Source organism: Borostomias antarcticus, assembly GCF_949987555.1.
Source record: "Borostomias antarcticus genome assembly, chromosome: 2".
Lineage (NCBI taxonomy): Eukaryota > Metazoa > Chordata > Actinopteri > Stomiiformes > Stomiidae > Borostomias > Borostomias antarcticus.
The window spans coordinates 28,681,779-28,702,769 of record NC_140235.1 but is presented as its reverse complement, the minus strand read 5'-3'; the positions used below and the strand labels follow the sequence as shown (position 1 = coordinate 28,702,769).

General features: G+C 46.7%; 1 protein-coding gene across 1 annotated transcript; it reads left to right on the top strand.

Moving 5' to 3' along the window:
- Positions 1 to 7,540: 7,540 nt before the first annotated feature.
- On the top strand, positions 7,541 to 20,124 carry ppp1r16a (protein phosphatase 1, regulatory subunit 16A). Its single transcript, XM_084460748.1, has 10 exons — positions 7,541 to 7,796; positions 8,628 to 8,698; positions 9,309 to 9,454; positions 11,232 to 11,335; positions 11,846 to 11,970; positions 12,279 to 12,404; positions 13,235 to 13,310; positions 13,441 to 13,570; positions 14,423 to 14,585; positions 17,850 to 20,124. Exons 1-10 carry the CDS (start codon positions 7,556 to 7,558, stop codon positions 18,342 to 18,344), a joined length of 1,677 nt encoding a protein of 558 aa, XP_084316874.1. The 5' UTR covers positions 7,541 to 7,555; the 3' UTR covers positions 18,345 to 20,124.
- Positions 20,125 to 20,991: the final 867 nt, after the last annotated feature.

Below are 20,991 nucleotides of genomic sequence, written 5' to 3'. Positions count from 1 at the left end.
CCTTTGATGTGTGTAGCAGGCTGCTGTGGATGTTCTACCAGTCTGTGGTAGCCAACAACACGCTGTTCTTTGCCGTTGCCTGCTGGGGAGGCGAAACAAACTGAACAAGCTGGCGAGGAAGGCCGGCTCTGTCGTGGGGCAACAACTGAACAGCCTGGAGGCCGTGGTGGAGAGGAGGATGAGGGACAAATTGAAGTCAACCCTGGACAACCCCTCTCATCTCCTCCATGATGAGCTGTGGCAGATGGGGAGCACCTTCAGTGACAGGCTCGTCTCACCCAGGTGCAAAACAGAGCAGTTCAGGTGCTCCTTTGTGCCAGTGGCGATCAGACTCTATAACAGTACTGTTATAGAGTCTGCTATTGTGCTATTGCTCTGTGTGTTCCTGGGTGTTGTGTATGTATGTATGTATGTATGTATGTATGTATGTATGTATGTATGTATGTATGTATGTATGTATGTATGTATGTATGTATGTATGTATGTATGTATGTATGTATGTATGTGCATCTATCTATCTATCTATCTATCTATCTATCTATCTATCTATCTATCTATCTATCTATCTATCTATCTATCTATCTATCATGTATGTATGTATGTATGTATGTATGTATGTATGTATGTATGTATGTATGTATGTATGTATGTATGTTGTACCAGATGATAATGCCTGTGCAGTGCTCATGCAATTGCCTCCTGTGACAATCACATACGACAGGCATATATGTAAATATCTTATCCATCTTTTGCCTTCCAAGTAATTGTGCGCACAATGTCGCCCTCTAGCGGCCCATCCTTCGGTGTTCATGTGCAGTGCCCGCGGTTGTTATGGTGAAGCATTTCCCTCGAGGGCTGGCTTTGGTGACGGTGACAGCGAACAGCTCAGCTGATTAGTTTCAGAGAGAGAGCAACGCGTATAGAGAGCTCAAACGAACTCTACAGGTGAGAGGAACACTTAACTGTCGTATTATACCTTTCTTATATTGCACAGTTAATTTGAAAGTCGACATATTAGCCACCCAAAGCATAACTTTTTTTTTACCAGGCTGACTAGCTACGCGCAACAGGTGAACGGAGCTGCCTGGCTACCTAGTTAGCTTAGCTAACATGCTAGCTCATTAATTGGCATGGCACGCGTTTCAACGTAGGTTGCTCGCGGGCATGTTGGATATTTTACGATATTGGATATTTATGTTTTAAGGCAGTCAAGTATATGTAAATTATACACCACAGGCAGTGCGATATTCGATGTTGGTAAATTAATTTACATTTCACATCTGGTGATGAACATGGAAGTTATCTAAACATGCAGCAGGTATCCTGTAGGCCGTTCTATAGACTGCTACTTAAACGAGCACTCTTATGAATTCTTTCATGAGGTACCAAGAAGAAAGCAAAACGTGATGTGACCAGAGTAATATCCTTTTAAATAGATTTTAACCATGCATGGTTCGTAACATGTTATTTGCATCGGGGTCTTGTCAATTCAGTGCTATAGGCAGCAGGCTTCTGTGAATGGAAGACCTGCTTTGTACCCTTATGGCTGTACCGTAGTGTTTATTTTTATTTTTAAGTTACTGTTGATAGTATAAACAGTGATGAATGTTAGTGTATTCAAACAAAGAATGGCAGCTTAGGTATTTTGGGTGTACACTCTTTTCAAATAGCTCAAACAACACATGTTGCGTAGGCATACACGTGTGTGTATCTAGACCAGGTCTACATTGCGACATGGCACACACTTCACTCCACCTCCTGATTCTGCTGAGTACCTGTGTTAACAAACTCCAATCTCAATGACTCCTTCTCAAAGGACGTATGCTTTATTCCTTACACAAGCAGCATTGATAGAAAGTTCAGCAAGGACATGCTAAGTCCAACCATGGGATTGATGTGCTGCTACTCGATTCTAGGCCTACCATGTAGGTCAGTCTACATTAATTGCCTGAACCCGTGGCTGAATGAACATTGTGTTTAGTTTGACCAGTTGGGTAGGAACGTGTGTACTCAAACAGCATTGAGCGGAAACGTGCAGTCTCACTGAACACGTTTTTTTTGGATTTCCTTCTCCAGTTCCTTCTGGGAGTGCGCCTTCTGAGACAAGAATTGTCTTCCTGAGTAGAAACACTTGGTTTGACACAGTCTGTCTCCTCCCCGTCCTTCCTCCCGTCCTCCCCCCCCCCCCCGCACGTCCTCCCACCCCCCCCCCCCCCCCCCGTCCTCCCATTCCCCCCCCCCCCGTCCTCCCATCCCCCCCCCCACGTCCTCCTGCCATCTCACTTCCTCTCCTCCGTCTCCCTCTCTTTTCTCCTCCTCTCTCTCGTTCTCTCTGCTGCCACGGCAATTGCTCAGTGTGGGTTCAAGGCCACAGCTCAACCCACACATGACCGGACTTAAGGCAGCCACCTCTCCTTCACCTCGTCTCTCTCTATCTCTCTCTCTCCCTCTCTCTCCCTCCCTCCCTCCCTCTCTCTCTTTTTACAGCTTTGTGTCTTAATTGCCGCTAAACCGTACTTAAAGCTGTGGAAGACAAAGGGGCACTATAATAGGCCGCTGGTCGACTCGGTTCAAAGCTGGACCGGCCGCAGAACGCCGTGACTCAGTGTTCGTGGTCGACTTCAGCGTTCTCAGCTCTGAGAAAAGCCCGGGTTGGAATCACCCTCTTTTGTCAGGGGACAGGAATGCCCAAGTAGGCTAAAGAGGATGCTAGAGGCTTTTACTGTCAACAGCTACGGACGAAAAAATGCCAGCCTATTACAGCCATCGGGCCCACCCTCACAACAGCATTTTCTGTTTGTAAACCTTTAGACTTGCATCTTATTTTAAATTTCGATTTAACGCAACAACATCCACGTTTCCCGCATCACGCCACTTTTCACATCAGGACTGAACCAGACCAAACAGTTGCTGAATGTTTGAGTGCTGCTGTTGAGTATTCATAAATGGGGAGAGAGAGAGCAGTGGAGTGATATGTTCCACAGCAGGGGCAGCCGTTTCGTGCGTAGTCATAACTCAATGAGTCATTGACACAGGTCAGCTGTTAACAGCACCAATCATTCTAAACCCAGTATCAAAGTACGCCGACCAGGTGGGAAGAGTGTTGACTGAGGGCCTCACGCACATGATACACACTTGTTGGTTGGAGTCCCAGTGTTCCTGAACCAGCGTATCAATCAATCAATCAAAGCTTTATTTGTATAGCGCATTTCATACCCAGAGGCAACACAATGCGCTTTACAGAGAACAAGGGAGGTGGGCATACGACAGTGTACTAACCCTTGTTGCTGCGAGCGGTGCTTTTATTAAGGTGATTAACCTGGTACAACATTCTTATCAAGCTTTTTGGTGGTAGTGGTGGTGGTGGTGTGATGGGGGAGGGGGGGGGGGTAGGGCTAGGGGGAATAGGTGTGAAAACAGTACCCAGGTTCAAACATTCTGAAGGTGAAATTGATGACAGTGTAGCCTCTAGTGTGTGTGTGTGTTTGTTTGTTGGTTGGTTGGTTTGTTTGTGTGTGTGTGAGTGGGTAGGTGGTCTGCTAGCTAGGCCTGAATAATATGTATTTTCTCAGCCTCCTCCCTGCCACACTCTTGAATCTATTTATAGCTAGGAAAGAGCCAGCCCGTCACTCCTCACTCAAACAGAGTCTTGTGTAAGACTCAACTCAAGTGTCAGTTTAACGGGCGGGGGGGCTCAGGTGCTGCTGGGTGGAGTATGGTATTGCAGAGAGAGAGAGTGTGTGTATGTGTTTGTGTGTGGGTGCATGCATATGCGTGCATGTGTGCACTTTGCGTTGGGGCACAGTGCTTGTTCTTGTTCCCTAGCACACGGGCAACGGAAAGTCCACCCTCCAAGAATAGAAGCTTGTTACAAGCCCTTGCAAGTCAAGTCGAGTCAGTCTCTCTCCCCCTCTCTCCTCTTTATCCTCTCTCTCTCTCTCTCTCTCTCTCTCTCTCTCTCTCTCTCTCTCTCTCTCTCGTGTTTACAGATGGTCAAAGTTCAGCCGTAGGTGCCTCTTAGTTTCCTGTCTCTAGAGCAGAAACCTATGATTTTATCGTGCGTTGTGTAACGGAGCCTAGCTTATAGGACTATCAGCATGCAGATGGCTTATGAAGAGACTGCCAAGAAGGGGTTAGATGTGTACTATAGGCAGATCTAGATAGTACCCATCATAAAGTAAGGCTAACATCATCTCAAGACCTGATGAGAGTCTGTTGGCTTGGACACCCGCTCATCAAGAGGAGCCATTTTATGAAATCCATAGTCATTTAGCCTCAACAGTTATGATCATGTGGATTCATAGTCTCCGTACAACCACGTGTAGGCGTGGTGATGGGTTCTTCCTGGTGATGACGTTCGTCTCCATAGTGACTCCGGTTCCGCTCCTGAGAGCTTTAGGCTACTGCGTGAAACGGATGGATGAATGGAGGGAGGGAGGGAGGGAGGGAGGGAGGGGATGGGATGGGATGTGCAGTGTAGGTCGTCATTTAAAATGAGCTAATGCTTCCACAATTGCAGTTGTGCCTCCTTCACACACACATGGACACCTTGATCTTCCGAGAGGATGATGGTAGCTGGTGATGGTTATAATGCAGGTAATTAAGCCCGACACACCGAAGCCACGCCTGGCAGAAAAAGGCCCGAGGCATAGCCTGAGAGAGGCCTGACTGAGCCATTATCCTGTCTGTCAACGCTGTTCAGAAAGAGGGAGCGCAAACCCAGTAAACCGGTTTTCATGACCACTGACCTGCGATTCAGCACGCACACACACACACACACACACACACACTCCCACTCCCCCTGCACCCACGCGTCTGCACTGGGCTTCAGCCACCTGCCAACGCGGAAAGGAGAACAGTATTTAGGCCTAGCGTTGCACTGGTTTTGAGGTAGGCTCAGCCGACCCGACATTAACAGGTGTTTGTAGCCACCGCAGGTTCCCTCCTCCCCTTTGATCCGACCGGGAAGTTCCTAGATGCATTGTGGGTGAAAGCCCCCCCCCCCTTCTTCTCTCCCTCTAAATCTCCTTAACTGTCTAAACCTCGTTCGCCTCTTTTTCTGGTTCACCGTGGTGGAACATGAGGCCTTGGAGAATGAAAGCTACCCAGTTCTGCACATGGAATTTGGGCGTCTTGCTCGCTGATTATAGCCTATTCTTTGGAACAGTGAGATTAGTTTTTTTTTCGAATAGCATTAGCCTGTATCGGCTGTGTCTCTGTGAGCGTGTTGTTGGCTGGTCTATGGGGAATTTGTAGTGGGAAGCCAGAGTGGCGTCTCTGTGAATGTCTGGTTTCCAGAAAGGTAACTAGGTTGAGGACAGTCCAGCTATGATCAAGGCGTGGCTGGCTCACACAGTTATTTGTCTAGCCGGTCACTGGCCACATAATCATTCATTTCTCTAGGAGGCTATGCCTGCGTATCTGGCTTTTCCATGTGAGTCCCACTTTAGGAGCCTCTGAGCTAGTTAATTACCAAGGCCAAACTAAGTCTGAATCTGAGGAAAACCTTACATTGTGGGTACAGACGAAGGAAAGGTTGTCCTAAATATAGTCTTCTGAAGCCATAGTTGTGACAGGAGTCTGAAACGGGCCCATTGAAACCAAGGGAACCCTAGCTCTCGGCATAGGCGAGGTAGGCCTAATTCAGTCACAACGTGCTTTTAGCATCCATATTGTCCAGATTGATGTAACTCAAAGGTTTACCATCGTATCTTCATCCAGGCCCAGCCTCCTCTCTAGTCAGGCTACATCTCATCATGGGGGTCGTCTCTCTTCTGCTCTGCTCTAGTCCTGGGCCTCCCCGTGCCGCGCTGCTCTCTCCCCCTCTGCTATCTCTCTGAGTGCTGCCGCGTCTCACTGACCTTCCTCTCAGCGCTCACAGGGCCTGGCCCTAAATAATGGATGAGGGGCCTGGAAAGAGCTGAGCGTGCGAGGTGTAGTCTGGCTGGCTGAACCTAGGGGTGAGAGGGGGTGTGGGGGGGGGGGGGCTTGGTGACAGAGGAGGGTGCTGCGGCTAGCGCTTAGCTTAGCGCACAAACGCCGCGCCACGATCGTGACCGGCGGCTTCCCGTGCACGCACGCTATCCCCTCCCTCGCCTAGCGCTGCCGCCCGGATATCTGCTCCGTGTGCCGCGCTGCCGGCTGGGTGGGTGTGTCAATCATTCATGAAAGGCGTCCTGGTCTCCAGTTTCCCCCGGGAGGGGGAGTGGGAGAAGGAGCTCAAGGGGTTAAAGATAACAGGATTAGGAGAGCAGGCTGTGCACATTACTGTAACACTGCACTCCGCCTCTCTCCGCCGCTAAATAGTCTACTCTCTCCTGCTCTCTTTCTCTGCTCCTCCCTCTCTCTGTCTCTCTCCCTCTCCCTCTCTCTCTCTCTGTCTCCCTCTCTCCCTCTGTCTCTCTCCCTCTCTCTGTCTCTCTCCCTCTCTCTGTCTCTCTCCCTCTCTGTCTTCCTCTCTCTGTCTCCCTCTCTCTCTCTTTCTCTCTCTCTGTCTCTCCCTTTCTCTCTCTCCCTCTCTCTCTCTCCCCTCTCTCTCTCCCTCTCTCCCTCACTCTCTCTCCCTCTCTCTCTCTCTCTCTCTCTCTCTCTCTCCCTCCCTCTCTCTCTCTCTCTCTCTCTCTCCCTCCCTCTATCTCTCTGTCTCTCTCTTACCACAGGTGTCTGAGGTGGAGAATGTTGTGTGTACTCAGCGCCTGGCTCCTCCCATCTTGGTTTCCCGAAGCCCAATAAGATGTGACGCCCTCATACCAGAGAGCAATGAGAAACTGCCTGAAAATATCCCTGCCCCAAGACTGGTCCTGCCACTATACCGTCCCAACTTGGCTCTTTGCAATAACGTCTCTATTGAATGCTTTTTAAACCTGATATCTTAAAACGTATTTCTTTCCTCTCACCTCCAGTCTGACAATCCAATCTAACTTTCCACTGACCTGCTTCCTCTTATCACCTGAGTTCTAACTCTCCAGACAAACCTCCTAACATGGATTGCCATCCAAGGATTCCTTTGAAGGATACATCTCCAGGGGAGAGAGACCAACAGGGTCCGGAAGACGAGCCGGCGACGACCCAGAGAGAGGAGAACTAGTGTCTCTCTGTGGGGGGATAGGCTCAGCCCACACAGCGCTGCCATGGATGGAAGAACCGAGATGGTACACAAGTCACGGCTCTGTTTTGGACATGTTTCCCGGGTGATTATCTTTCCGTGATAAAGCTGTAGATTAATCAGCGGTAGGCGTGTAATCCCCATTGCCGTTCTTCACTGGCGGAAGCTACAAAAGCACCAACCCCATTAAGGATGGGAAACAGACATTGACTCATCATGGAAACACCAGCTGCGCGGACTTAATAACCATGGAGATATCTGCCACCTGACCCTCCACTGATAGAGCTCACCTGCGTGTTATTTTTTTTTTGGATGTCAGACGTTTTAATCGGCTTGAATAGTCCGGCGGGGAAGAAAAACCAGGAAGTGACTCGGGGCTGAAACGAGGGCGCGGGCGGGTCGGGAGGGTCCGCGTGGGGGCGGCGGCGGCGGCGGCAGAGGGGGAGAGGAATGGCGGAACACGGCGAGCTGCTGGCAGAGATGGCCACTGTGGGGCGCCTGAGCGCGGCGGAGCGCGTCAAGCACGCCCAGAAGCGGCGCACGCAGCAGCTGAAGGGCTGGGCGCAGATGGAGAAGGAGGCGGCGCGGGCGCCGGCCAGGGGGGCCGGGAGGAAGGGGCACACGCGCCGGGTCGTCTTCCCCAACAACGTCACCCTGCTGGAGGCCGCGGCCCGCAACGACCTGGAGGAGGGTGAGAGGACGCACACACATATATACACACACACACGCGCGCACACACACACATACATACACATACAGTATACATGCACGCACACACACACGTATACACACATACACACACACACACATATACACACACACACACACATATACACACACATACACATACAGTATACATGCACACACACACACACACACACACATACATACACATTCAGTACACATGCATGCACACACATACACATATACACACATACGCACGCACACACATATATACACACACATACCCATACACACATTCACACAATGACTTAACAGACATTATACACAGTAAACACACACACACACACACACACAAACACCTGTGGGTTATGAAAGCCCACTTGAGACGACATGGGAGAAAACGTCTGCCTAGATTTGCTCATCATTATACTGTAAGCAGTCATTTTCACTGTGTATTCACATTGGTATAATATCCTCTAACAGGAACCAGAACACAGTACAACTCTGGATCCTTTTTTTAGCCAGACTCCCTCGAGCCTGGGCAGTTTCACAGCAGCGCAGCAGAGGACCAGTGCTTTATTTATAAACCCAAGTTACAGAGGAAGTGATTCATGCATATTTGATGCAGAACAGCCCACGTCATACTTTCAAGCTGATCAGATAAAGCATTTATTTTCAATGGTGTTAATGTTGGCCGAGGATTATGGCTAATTATAGCCGTAACTGATGGGGATGCTGTAAAATGGTAAGCGTTGAATGTTAACATGATAAACTGTTGATAACTTGGCTCATCGCCCGTCACTAATGGCTGCCATGTGCCGAATGGATGTCTTTGCAGTGAGGGTGATACTGAACAATGGGGTCAGTCCAGATCTGTACAACGAGGATGGACTCACTGCCCTACACCAGGTACACACACACACACACACACACTGTTACATCTTACAGCCGCGAGCTGCAACACATCCCCAGAAATCACTGTGGGTGTTTGTTTTGTGTGGCGGCGGCTCTGGGCACTCTTCAGCTCTGTTTGTCTGTGTTGTGTCTGACTCCAGCCTAAACACTGTGGCGGGCTCTCACATGGTCTGGTGGGGAGCCTGAGTGTAGATTTCGGACCATGGCGCACGCTTTGGTTCCTAGACAGTTGAGGAGGGAATATTAAGCAGGCCCCCCTGTTCACAGCACTGACTGCTGCTGTGTTGTGTTAAGGAGGGCCTTCGAACACCACGCCACCACGTTGAGACACTGCTCTCTTTAATAAGCCAGCAAGACGTAGCTCCTGACTACACACACACACGCACAAACAAACAAACTGCACTAGAGCACAGTGCTTTCTTTATAAGCATGTTATTCTTCCCCCTTGAAAAAGTAATATGCAAAGGGCTGGGACATGTAGGCAAATTCAATGAGCATTCAAACTTGAGGTAGTGATGTGTAAGTTTTAATCTTGTGTGTGTGTGTGTGTGTGTTTTATATATATATGTGTGTGTGTGTGTTTATGTTTGCAACCTCTCTACAGTGTTGCATCGACGACTTTGTAGATATGGCCCAGTGCCTGCTGGACGCGGGAGCCAGCGTAAACGCCTGCGACAGCGAACTGTGGACGCCGCTGCACGCTGCTGCCACCTGTGGACACACGGGGCTGGTGCAGCTGCTGGTGCAGTTGTGAGTTTCCACTTCCTACCGCCTACTCATTATATATTCTACACATTATATATTCACAGGAATGAAGGAGAATATCAATACATATCAAGCAAGTGCCAGCATATGACTGGTGATGATAATGATGCAGAGAGGGGATGTCTTACATCAGTCTCTCGACCAGGGGTCCGCCCCCCCCTGTGGTCTCTGGCATAATTACAGGGAGTCCTTGGGGAAAGTGTTGAAAATATTTTTTTATGGTATTTTTGTTAAATGTATCAAAATATGTTTAAACAATATTGTATAAGCCCATCGTATTTAACAAAAAATAATACTGTTTTAAAATGAACTAATAGGCTATGTTTATTTCGCACACATTCACTCATTCTTGAAACATAACGGTCCACAAAAGATTCAAACAGATAGCAAAGGAAGTGTCATAGAAGCCAGCCATGTGTACAATTTCTACTTTTTGTGGTGCAAAAAATTGTGTGGGAAAAAAAGCTTGAAACTGGCCTATGTTAAGATCATTAATATTAAATATGAATACAATAGAAATGACTTATCCCTAGGGTCCGTCTTAAGGGGGGGGGGCATATGAACTGCATGAGGGGGCACAATTATTATTAACTATTTTTTATAATAAAATATGCTATTGTATTTGTGTTTTTACTAATTATACTGAGCTGTCTCCTTCCCCCTTTGACTGATAGCACTGTAGGCTATGTTAAACTTATGTTTGTTCAACATATTATGCTGATGCCCGGAGAAAACGTTTCTAAGTGTTGAAAAGGAGTTTTCACGTTGTCGTAGATGTCCTCACAGTTAGGGCAAGAGTAGAGCCTATAAGCTGTGATGACAGTCAGCATGGCCTGGAGTGCACAGCTCAGCTTGATTCCCATCTGAATTCACACTTACGGTAACCGCTACATTGGCGTAACTTCCTCCGTAACTCCTTTCAGTACGGCGGCCGTCAAACAAAAAACACACCATTGTTTCTTAATGTCTTCATTTATAAGGAATCTAATGTTAGTATTTTTAATTTAACAGAAAAAGACTATGATTAATAACAAAAATAATTAATGTTAATTAATTAATGAAACTATGGGCGCCAGTGGAGGGGCACTAGAACTTTTGTGGTTGACCAGGCCCCCGAAGGCTCGTCCATAGCGGCAGTCATGCTACTAAATAATATATATTGTTGTGGGGAGGTGGTGTGGGGTAGCCTGATATCAGTAATAATATATATTGTTGTGGGGAGGTGGTGTGGGGTAGCCTGATATCAGTAATAATATATATTGTTGTGGGGAGGTGGTGTGGGGTAGCCTGATATCAGTAATAATATATATTGTTGTGGGGAGGTGGTGTGGGGTAGCCTGATATCAGTAATAATATATATTGTTGTGGGGAGGTGGTGTGGGGTAGCCTGATATCAGTAATAATATATATTGTTGTGGGGAGGTGGTGTGGGGTAGCCTGATATCAGTAATAATATATATTGTTGTGGGGAGGTGGTGTGGGGTAGCCTGATATCAGTAATAATATATATTGTTGTGGGGAGGTGATGTGGAAGAATGTCAGCTTGTTACACTCTGTTGAAATCTTCAAGAATCAGTCAACTTTGGTGGAGTGGGTGTATTTGAAAGTCTGGACCCTGGCTAGGGGTTGGGGGTTCTTCGGGATTTTTAAAAATATTCCAGGGGTCCAGAGCTCAAAAAAGGTTGAGAACCATTGTCTTACGTAGCCTCCTTGTGTGTGTATGTTTCTGTGTCCGTCCGTGTGTGTGTGTGTGTGTGTCCAGTGGAGCTGACCTCCTGGTAGTCAACGCGGACGGGAACATGCCCTATGACATCTGTGAGGACGAGGCCACGCTGGAGCTTCTAGAGATGGTCATGGCAGAGCAGGGTCAGTACACACCTCTCTTCACCGTGTTATTACTCTGAATATACTTCACCACTAAATACTCTGAACATACATTATCACTCACATACTCTGAACATGCTTTACTTCTCAATACTCTGAACATACTTCACCACTCACATACTCTGAACATGCTTTACTTCTCAATACTCTGAACATACTTCACCACTCACATACTCTGAACATACTTCACCACTAAATACTCTGAACATGCATTATCACTCACATACTCTGAACATACTTCACCACTACATACTAATAACCAATCTCCACATCGACCCAGTTGCAGTGCTGAGCGTGAGGTGTCATATCTAATTGGCCTGTCATGACTGAAACTTTGAAAACTATTATAATAGTCATTGTGAAGGTATAGGCATAGCTATCCAGCCTGTTTGCTCAATTAAGGCGTCTGTGTGTGTGCGTGTGTGTGTGTGTGTGTGTGTGTGTGTTTGTCTGTGTGTGCATGCGTGTGTGTGTGTGTGTGTGCGAGAGCAGGTATAACTCAGGAGCGTATCTACGAGGTCCGGGGGGCTAAAGAGCTGGAGATGCTGACGGCCGTGCGATCGCTGGTGGAGAGCGGGGCGGACGCCAACGCCCCCGACGACCACGGAGCCACGCTGGTGAGACTCTGAACACCCCGGGGTCCGGCTGGCGGTCAAACACTTCCCTGACCTGGAACTGAACCGACCTCCCGCATGCTCACCATACACCTGAAACACATTTGCTGCCTGGTATTTGTAGATCTCGCTTCACAATGGAACTTTCATACATTTGGACACAGCCTCCTCTGTTATCTGAAGTTATGCAGAGCAAGTCAAGGATTAAAACCCTTAAGCTGGTGGATGTTTTAATTAGTCCCTGGCGTTCCAGAAAATGCAGGCTAACCATATAACCTCCTGTGTGTGTGTGTGTGGGTGTGTGTTTCCAGCTCCACATTGCGGCGGCCAACGGCTACGTGTCTGTGGGGGAGCTGTTGCTGGAGCATAGGGCGGAGGTGGAGCTGAAGGACGCTGATGGCTGGACGCCGCTGCACGCCGCCACCTACTGGGGACAGGTCGGTACTGCGCCGTTTCCTCGGCCCATTTGGCTGTTTACACCACTCAGCGTACATGCACAGTAGCCGCAGTGAAGCACCAACCACTGCGAAGGGCATACCATCAATATATGATGCAACTTCTATTGTTATATCCTTTGTTTCAAAATTGAAAGAGTGACAGGTCATAGCAGCAAATGAGAGATGCTAGCCCAGGTTAGATGGGCGGGGCAAATATATGGGTGGGAACACCTGATCGCGAAGGTCGTTACTGATTGGTGTCGCAGGCATTCCTGCGAAACCCATGAATTGCCAGGATTTGGGCACCAGATTTTTGCATGAAGTGTCCCAGACCCATAGAGATCTGCAGCATGCAGTAACGTTTTAGCGTAGCTTACATAGTGTATCAGCGAAAGAACTCTCATGGATCTGGTGTTGAGAGAATGAACTCTCACAACACCCTAGGTCGTTCTTATTTAAATGGTAACTAGATTGCACTTTTATATAGCGCTTTTATCCAAAGTGCTTTACAATGGCCTCCTTCACCCATACACGTACACACCAATGGCGGCAGCTGCCTTGCAAAGTGCTAGCCTGCTCATTGGGAGCAATTTGGGGTTCGACATGTGGACAGGAGGAGGCAGGATTTGAACCGCCGACCCTACGATCATTGGACGACCTGCTCTACCAATGAACCACAGCTGCCCCCGACTTGTTTACTGGTTTCAGGGAGTGCAAGAGTTATGCGTGACTGACCGTCAGCCTAGCCATCATGCTAAGTTTGAGATACAGTTTACCATGGTGAGATACAGCCTATCTGACCGGTGTGTTGTGTCCATCGTTTTCACCAGATTCAGATGGTGGAGCTCCTGGTGGCCCACGGGGCCAGCCTCGACACCAAGACGGCGCTGGACGAGACGCCACTGGGTGCGTCTGGGTAACCTAACCCTCCCTCGGTCACAGAGACCGGAGATTACAGACTGAGACAGTACATGTCAATGTATTCCAACCTTTATAAACTGTCTGAAAAAATTTGTGTGTGTGTATGTTGTGCCAGATGTGTGTGTGGATGAGGACGTGAGAGCCAAGCTGATGGAGTTGAAACACAAGCACGACGCCATCATGAAGAGCCGGGACCGACACAAGGGCACCCTGCAGAGACGAGCTTCCAGCACCAGCAGCCGAGGGTGAGGGGGGGGAGTAGGAGGGTGGGAGAAGGAGGGAGGGAGGGAGGGGAGAAGGAGTGAGGGAAGGGAGAAGGAGGGAGGGAGGGAGAAGGAGGGAGAGAGGGGAGAAGGAGGGAGGGAGGGAGGGAGGGGAGAAGGAGGGAGGGAGGGGAGAAGGAGGGAGAGGGGAGGAAGGGAGAAGGAGGCCAGTAGCTGCATCTGAATTGATCAAAGCACCACAGGTAGAGCCGGTGAGGGTATAGGAAGCTTTAGGCTTGTCATGGTTGTGGGTGTTACCGGTGTTACTCGGTATTCAGGCATTCACCGTCTATTCACCGAGGCATTACTTTAACACTGCCTCACCGTGACCTCCCTGCATCACATTACATTACACTACAGTCATTTAGCAGACACTTTTATCCAAAGCGACTAACAATAATTGCATTTAACGTAGGAAAAGCCAATGTACTACTACTTGCCAGAACTCACAAGTGCATCTTCTTTCTAAAACAAGTGACTAAGAGCATAATCTAGTGCTGAAGGCAAAGTGCAATAATAGCAATCTAAAATACAGTGCAATATAATACAATAAAATACAATAAGTGACCTCCCTGCAGAGCGTTATAGGGTGACTGGAAGGCTAAGCTAGGTGGAGCGTTCACCATTTTGCACACACCTAGTCAATGAACTTAGATCCGCAAACACAAAAGGATTTCGGCTTGGATGCAGGCACAGGGGCTTTCTGTACTGGCCTAAAGATAAAGGCATTAAAAGTATCAAGAGAAGTCGCCGAGCTTCCTTCCGGAATGGATAGGGCTCTCTTTCCGCTCCGTATACCCTCTCCATCTCTCTGTCTGTCCGTCTGTGGCGCAGGAAGGTGGTGCGCCGCGTGAGCGTCAACGAGCGCTCCAGCCTCTACCGGAGGGAGCACCACAAGGAGGCCATGGTGTGGCAGGAGAGAGGCCGTCAGCCAGAGCCCCAGGACGAGGACGAGGACAGGCAGACGGACAACGAGCTCCACCAGCACGCCGTCATGGTGAGGGGCTAACGCGGGGTGTGACGACCTAACATAACATAACACAACACAAGCCCCCTGCAAAAAACCCAGGGCGGATGCCAGTTTCCGGATCTAGTAGTGTGCTTACTACTTTACTGTCACAGCAGCCATAAGGCAGACAGACAGAGAGACAGACAGAGAGACAGACAGAAGCTGAATCCCAATCTGAGTGCGCAAACCACCCTTGCGGCCCCTCGCACTTGCGGCCTGAGGCCTGAGCACTTAAATGACGTCAGCTGGAAGGGCTAGAGGGTGCAGGGCCGTGAATTAAATGGGACAGCACTTCCAGCTGCGCGCCAACGATTCCCAAACCAGTTTAGCTCAATGCCCCTCCCACTTTGTTTTCATTGGCTGCTGCGTCCCTCCGAGGCAGAGGCTGCTCTGACACGCTCCTCAGCTCTCTGCTCGGCTCTGCAAATTGACCGACTGACGTCTGTTTTAAAATTATGTTGGGTGGGATATGTTTGCAGCATGTGGATTTCAAGATCAATGTTGTGTTATCGGCAAATGTCATTATTTATGTGTGATGCACTCGGATCATGACTCGGATGCACTGTGTCACATGAGACACGGTGGACTGGGTATTTTCTGCTCCTAAGTCCGCGAAATTGCGGACTTTTGGTAAGTCAATCAATCAATCAATCAATCAAAGCTTTAAGGTAAGGTAAGTGCGGTTAAAGTGCGCAAAATGGCGGCAGTGGTGCACTTGTGGACTTAGCAATTCCGTTTTGGGACTACCCTGAGCCCTTGTGGACTTAGCGGGAACGCGCATGTAAGGCCACAAGGCCGCGAGTGCTCTGCACTTTCGCCTAAGTGCGCGATTTGGGATTCAGCTAGAGAGACAGACAGACAGAGGATAAATGATAGCTGTTGCGCAGCACTGGGTCGGGGCCGGGCATTTTGCAGTGAGAGAAATTCCACACTGCATCTACCATGTCATTTTCTTTCATGAACATCAGAGATTTATTGAGTGAGAATTTGCAGTAGCTGCATACAGTACTGTTTACAGTCAAACATTTTCATGCGCTGTGGGCTCTGTTTTTGATATTTCATAAAGTTAATTTGTGGAGGACAGTGGGGATGTAGTGTAGCAATTGGGGTCAATTGACCAAAACGTGTGAGGAAAAGGGTTTGATAGGTTTTACAGTTTTTGAGAAAAACAGAGTGATGGACTTCATAATTCCTGCCAGCTCAAAGCATATGGACATTTCTACTGACATTGGCATACGTTTTGGTGGTGGTTGCAAAGTGTACACGTACGGCTGATTTGTTATGATTTTTAAAGTTTTAAACTTTAGACGGTTGGTGTAGCACCACCATCAGGACTATTGGCCCACAATGCCAGTTGAGGTTTTTGGCATAGGGATGGACCTATGTGCAAGTTTGGTGATTTTTCATGCATGGGAAGTCAGACTTCCTTGGAAGAAGAAGATTCAGAATAGTGATGAATAAAAGAGGGGACTGTCTGCTGAGCTTCCCAGCTCCTAATAAAACACACAACATAAAGTCAAAATAGGCACCGAAATGTACAAAAAAAAGAGGTAGTTCAATAAGGCACAAAAGAGGCAAGGCAAGTTTATTAGGCAAGAGACATTAAAGCATCAAGACAAAGTGCAAGAAACATAAAAGGTCATATAAAACGAAATGTAAGATTTTATTTAAAACAAAATGCAGAAAAAATAAAAGTCAATTGAAGCTGCTACGCAGCGATTAGCCGGGGCCAGGCAATTTCAGACATGTTTAGGAGCAAAAAACCATGAGAATAGCAAGACAACAAGAAAGTTGACATTTCAATGTTAATTTTGCATCAGTTGAGGATTGAACTTGTAACCTCTGACACCAACATCCTCTGACACCAACATCCTCTATCTCACTGAGCTAATTAGCAACAGCTTATGTTTGGCTTCACAAATTGACCAAGCCAGTCACCAGGGTGCATGATAAGAGGTGTGGTATATGTAAAAGCCCACGTGAAAAGATGTTTGTTGATTAAAGTATACACACTGAAACAAAGGATATAACAATAGAAGTTGCATCATATATTGATGGATGGAGAACAGAATTAAACATATTTTTTTTTTAAATCATTTTTTGAGATAAAATTCTGAAAAAATCACACTACATCTACCATGTCATGACAATTTTGCCCTGATTTTTCATGAACATTGAACATTTATTGAGCAAGAATTTGTAGTAAATGTACAGTATTGCTAATAGTAAAACATTTTGATGCATCATGCACTCAGTTTTTGATATTTCAAAAATCTGTCTCGATCGTTTGGTGTGGGCTGTCTGATGATGCAGTGTGTGCATTTTGGTTGCAATTGGGGAAAAAAAATGTGGGAGGAGTTAGGTTTAGATATGTTATTTTCCATTGACCGTTTGAGGGTATAATTCAGAATACTGTACAAATTTTCTTTCATTTTTTGACATAAAATTCTGAAAAGAAAATCACACTACATCTTGGATATGTTGCCAATGTTGTCACTTTTTATGAGGATGATCCGACATTGATTTGGCGAGAATTCATAGGAACTGTATACAGAACTTAACAGAAACTTTTTGATGCGCTGTGGGCTCAGTTTTTCATATTTCAAAAATCTGTGAGGATCGTTTGGTAAGGACAGTCTGAAGATACAGTATATCAATTTTGGTGTCAATTGAACAAAAAATGTGGGAGGATATAAGTTTGATAGGTTTTACAGTTTATGAAAAAATCAGAGTGATGGACTTCAAAATTCCTGCAAGGTCAGAGCGTATGAAAGTTTTGACTCAGTTGGGACTACGTTCACGTGGTGGTTTTACAGTGATAGCACCTATGGCGGATTTGTTATGATTTTTTTTTACTTTTAAACTTTAGACTGTTGCTGTAGCGCCACCTTCAAGTTTATTGACCTACAATGCAGGTTGAGGACTTTGGGTATAGGACTGGAGCTACAGTATGTGCAAAGTTTTTTTGTCCACGGGAAGTCAGACTTCAGTGGGAGATGGAGAATAATAATATTGACAAATACTATAGGGTTCTGGCAGCTATGCTGCCTGGCCCCTAATGAACAGTATATAGTATGCCAAATGTACAAAGGTTGTTTTTTGGCAAAAGAAATATACAAAGATATACAGTGCAAAGAAATATACAAAGATTCTAAAATCCAGTATATTACAATACAGTACATTACTGAAACTAAGGCACGAGTTGAGTTTAGATGAGAGTATTCTCGTGTTGAGTTTCTTTCTTCCTCATAGGCTGCGGGTGCCGGAGGCTTGGCGGCGCTGGAAGTCACGGATAGGAAGTCGAGCCTGGGGAACGGCGGCACCCCCCTGGCTCTGTCCGCCTCTGTCCCCGGGGAGCTGTGGGTCGGCGGGGGCTGCATGGACCGCAGCGCCTCCTACCAGCTCAGCCCCGCCTCCGGGGAGGGGGAGGGCGCAGACAGCATGACCAGGGAGAAGTCCCACCACACTCTAGCGGAACTGAAACGCCAGCGGGCGGCGGCCAAGCTTCACAAGCACCCGGCTCCCCCTCCACCACTACCCCCTCCCTCGGAGGACAAGCCCCCTGTTCCGCCTCTGCCAGAAGTGACCCCCCCAGCCCCCCAGGAGCCACCCAGCACCGAGGAGGTGTCGAGCCCCAGCGCGATATACTTCACCCCAGCTAGTGGAGAACCTCCCCTGCTCAAACTCAGAGCCCCAGAGGAGGAGGACACCAACACCACCAAGGAACCCTGCTGTGGACTCATGTAGACACGTACACACACACACACACACACACATACACACACACACACTCCTGCTGCCTTTCTGAAAAGTAAAGTGTGTGTGGAGGGGAGTGTGACACTCCAAAGTGGCAAAACGTCTTTGAATCAAAACGATTCAGTTTACCAAACATACTTTTGAAGGTTTCCTTGCAGTTCAATTAATTTGGTTAATAATCGTTTTTGGCGGTTATCTCATTCTTCCATTCATTATTTGCCATTGAATGTTCAGTCTCAGCTCCATTTCTGCAAATGTATAGACACACACACCAACTGCGAAGTTTAGACCTCTTAAAGTGAGTGTTGATTGGATTGAGAGAATCTCTTGTATTTGTGCACTCTTCTCTTTAGGCGGCCTCTAGTGGCTAGAAAGAGTCCTGCAGATTCCAGTATTATTCAATACTCCCACAACACTCCATTACTGTAGCCTGCGCTGTTTTAATTCTGCGTTTCAGGCGAATGTGGTCACGTTTCTCTCACAAGTGTGTTGACTGAAAAAAGCGTTCTTTATAAGGTTGCCTTTCAAATCAGAGGATCAAAACCATACTGGGTGTGAATGGACTGAAGCTGATTATTAGGCCTTTGGGTATTATAGTCAGACCAACTGAATGATCTGTTCTAATTCATGATTGACTGATTGATCAGAAATGTGCACTGTGACAGATATTCAAGGGAATGTTGGGGGTTTAATCAACAGTAGGACATTTTTCTCTCTAAATTATTTATGTTAAGGGTAGATAAATTAAATCCAAATGTATTTATCTTATTTATTGTGTTCCAGACTTGCCAGTCTGTGTGTAAGGGTACAGTTGGTGGGAGTGTTCGCAGAGGACGTGAATGGTTCTTTTTCTTGTTGGTTGGTATGAATTTGCACCTAATTTGCACAGATAAGTGTAAACAAATGTGCTTCCATCCAGCCTTTTCTTCCTGACAATACTGTTTCTAGAATGAATCATAATTTGTTCATAATCTAAACTACTGTCCTAGTGCACTATAATAAGCCTTCATTTTGATACTTCAACATATTTGTAAATTAGGATTTTTTCTAAATGATTGTGAGAGATTATATTAAAATGTATGTAAATATAATTTGCCCTTCAGGATAAATGGATCCCTATCTGCATTTCTATTGGAAGCTTTCCAGTGCTCTGAATAGGGCTTTCTCTGTTTTGTTTTCTACAGTCTTATGAAATTCCTGCACCGTCTTAATGATATGAAGGAGGAAAGATACCTTGTAATTTATTCTTATCCAACAAAGCTATTTGATGTAATGGTTTGTCATCAAGTGCCTGCTACAGGGTTAGTAGATTTTATATGGTTCGCAATGCTTGCACAAAGTTTCACTTATGCTGGTGTAAAGAAGGACAAATGCAGTATGTTTCTCCCTCCTAAGTTATTTCTCTCTCCCACAAATGGATCTCAATCCATTACACATTTCAATTTTTGTTCGTTGTAGTTCATGATTTCAAGTTGTCTTGTTTAAAAGGTTTGTCATGTTTGCACATGTGATTTTTGTATTGATTTTTTGTACATGAGCTAAGAGTACTTGTGTGGACATTGTCATTTAAGTGTGTGTTCTACATTGAGTATTTTTAGGGGGTGGGGTTCAGGTTAACAAATGACCAAATCCTAACTTGAGATCCATACACACACACACACATACAAACACACAAGACATTCACGCACAGTGAGCTCTCAGGTCAGGATTTGGCCATTAGTTTGAAGATGGCCCACTGACTCATTTTGGAGTGAAAACCTGGTGCTAAACAGTTCCCTATAATTTGCTTTCCATAGAACATGAAACCTAGCACCTAGCAGTCAGCCCACAGTACAGTCTGGTGAATGGAGGACCTGGTCTGGTGAATGGAGGTGCTGGTCTGGTGATGTGCTGGTCTGGTGAATGGAGGTGCTGGTCTGGTGATAAGCTGGTCTTCCAGTGCAGAAGAGAGAGTGGTACAGTAGCACTGCAAACTATAAGCTCTGACAGGCCGTCCCTTCACGATTGTCCACTCTCCAGTCCCAAGTGTACACTTATTCATCGTCCTGGTTTCCAAAAGAAAATGTCTAGAATATAAAACCATGCAAACTCCCCTGTATTTAAAAGCATTGGGTTGGAGTGTACATTTGATTGGAACTGATCAAGAACCTACAGGATCGGTTTCTTTCACGTTATTTGTCTTGTGTCGTTGATCACCTTGAAACAAATCTAGAGCCTATGTACATATTTTAGAACAAATATATTCTATTCTGTCAAACTGGGGTCTGTTTTTGCATTGACTTCTATTATTTTGTTTGTGTCCGTGGTTTGAGATGACATTCAAACAACTGTTCATTCAAATGAAAATGCCATCACCTAGTGGCACAACAGAGCGTGGCAGCGATTTTACACACACACACACACAAAACATCCCCTCTCATGCTTTCACTCTCGCATACCAATGCACATACATGTACTGCTGCCTGTTATGAAGGTCTCCTGATGCCCAACCATATGCCCCACAACCCCCCAGTCTTTTCCATTTGGCACTCGGTCATGCCACCACCTCTCCTGACACATCAGTATGAGAAATTATTTTGCCAGGTAAGTTTTTACACATAGGATCATCTGTCTTTTCCCATGCTGGAGGTAGGAGTGA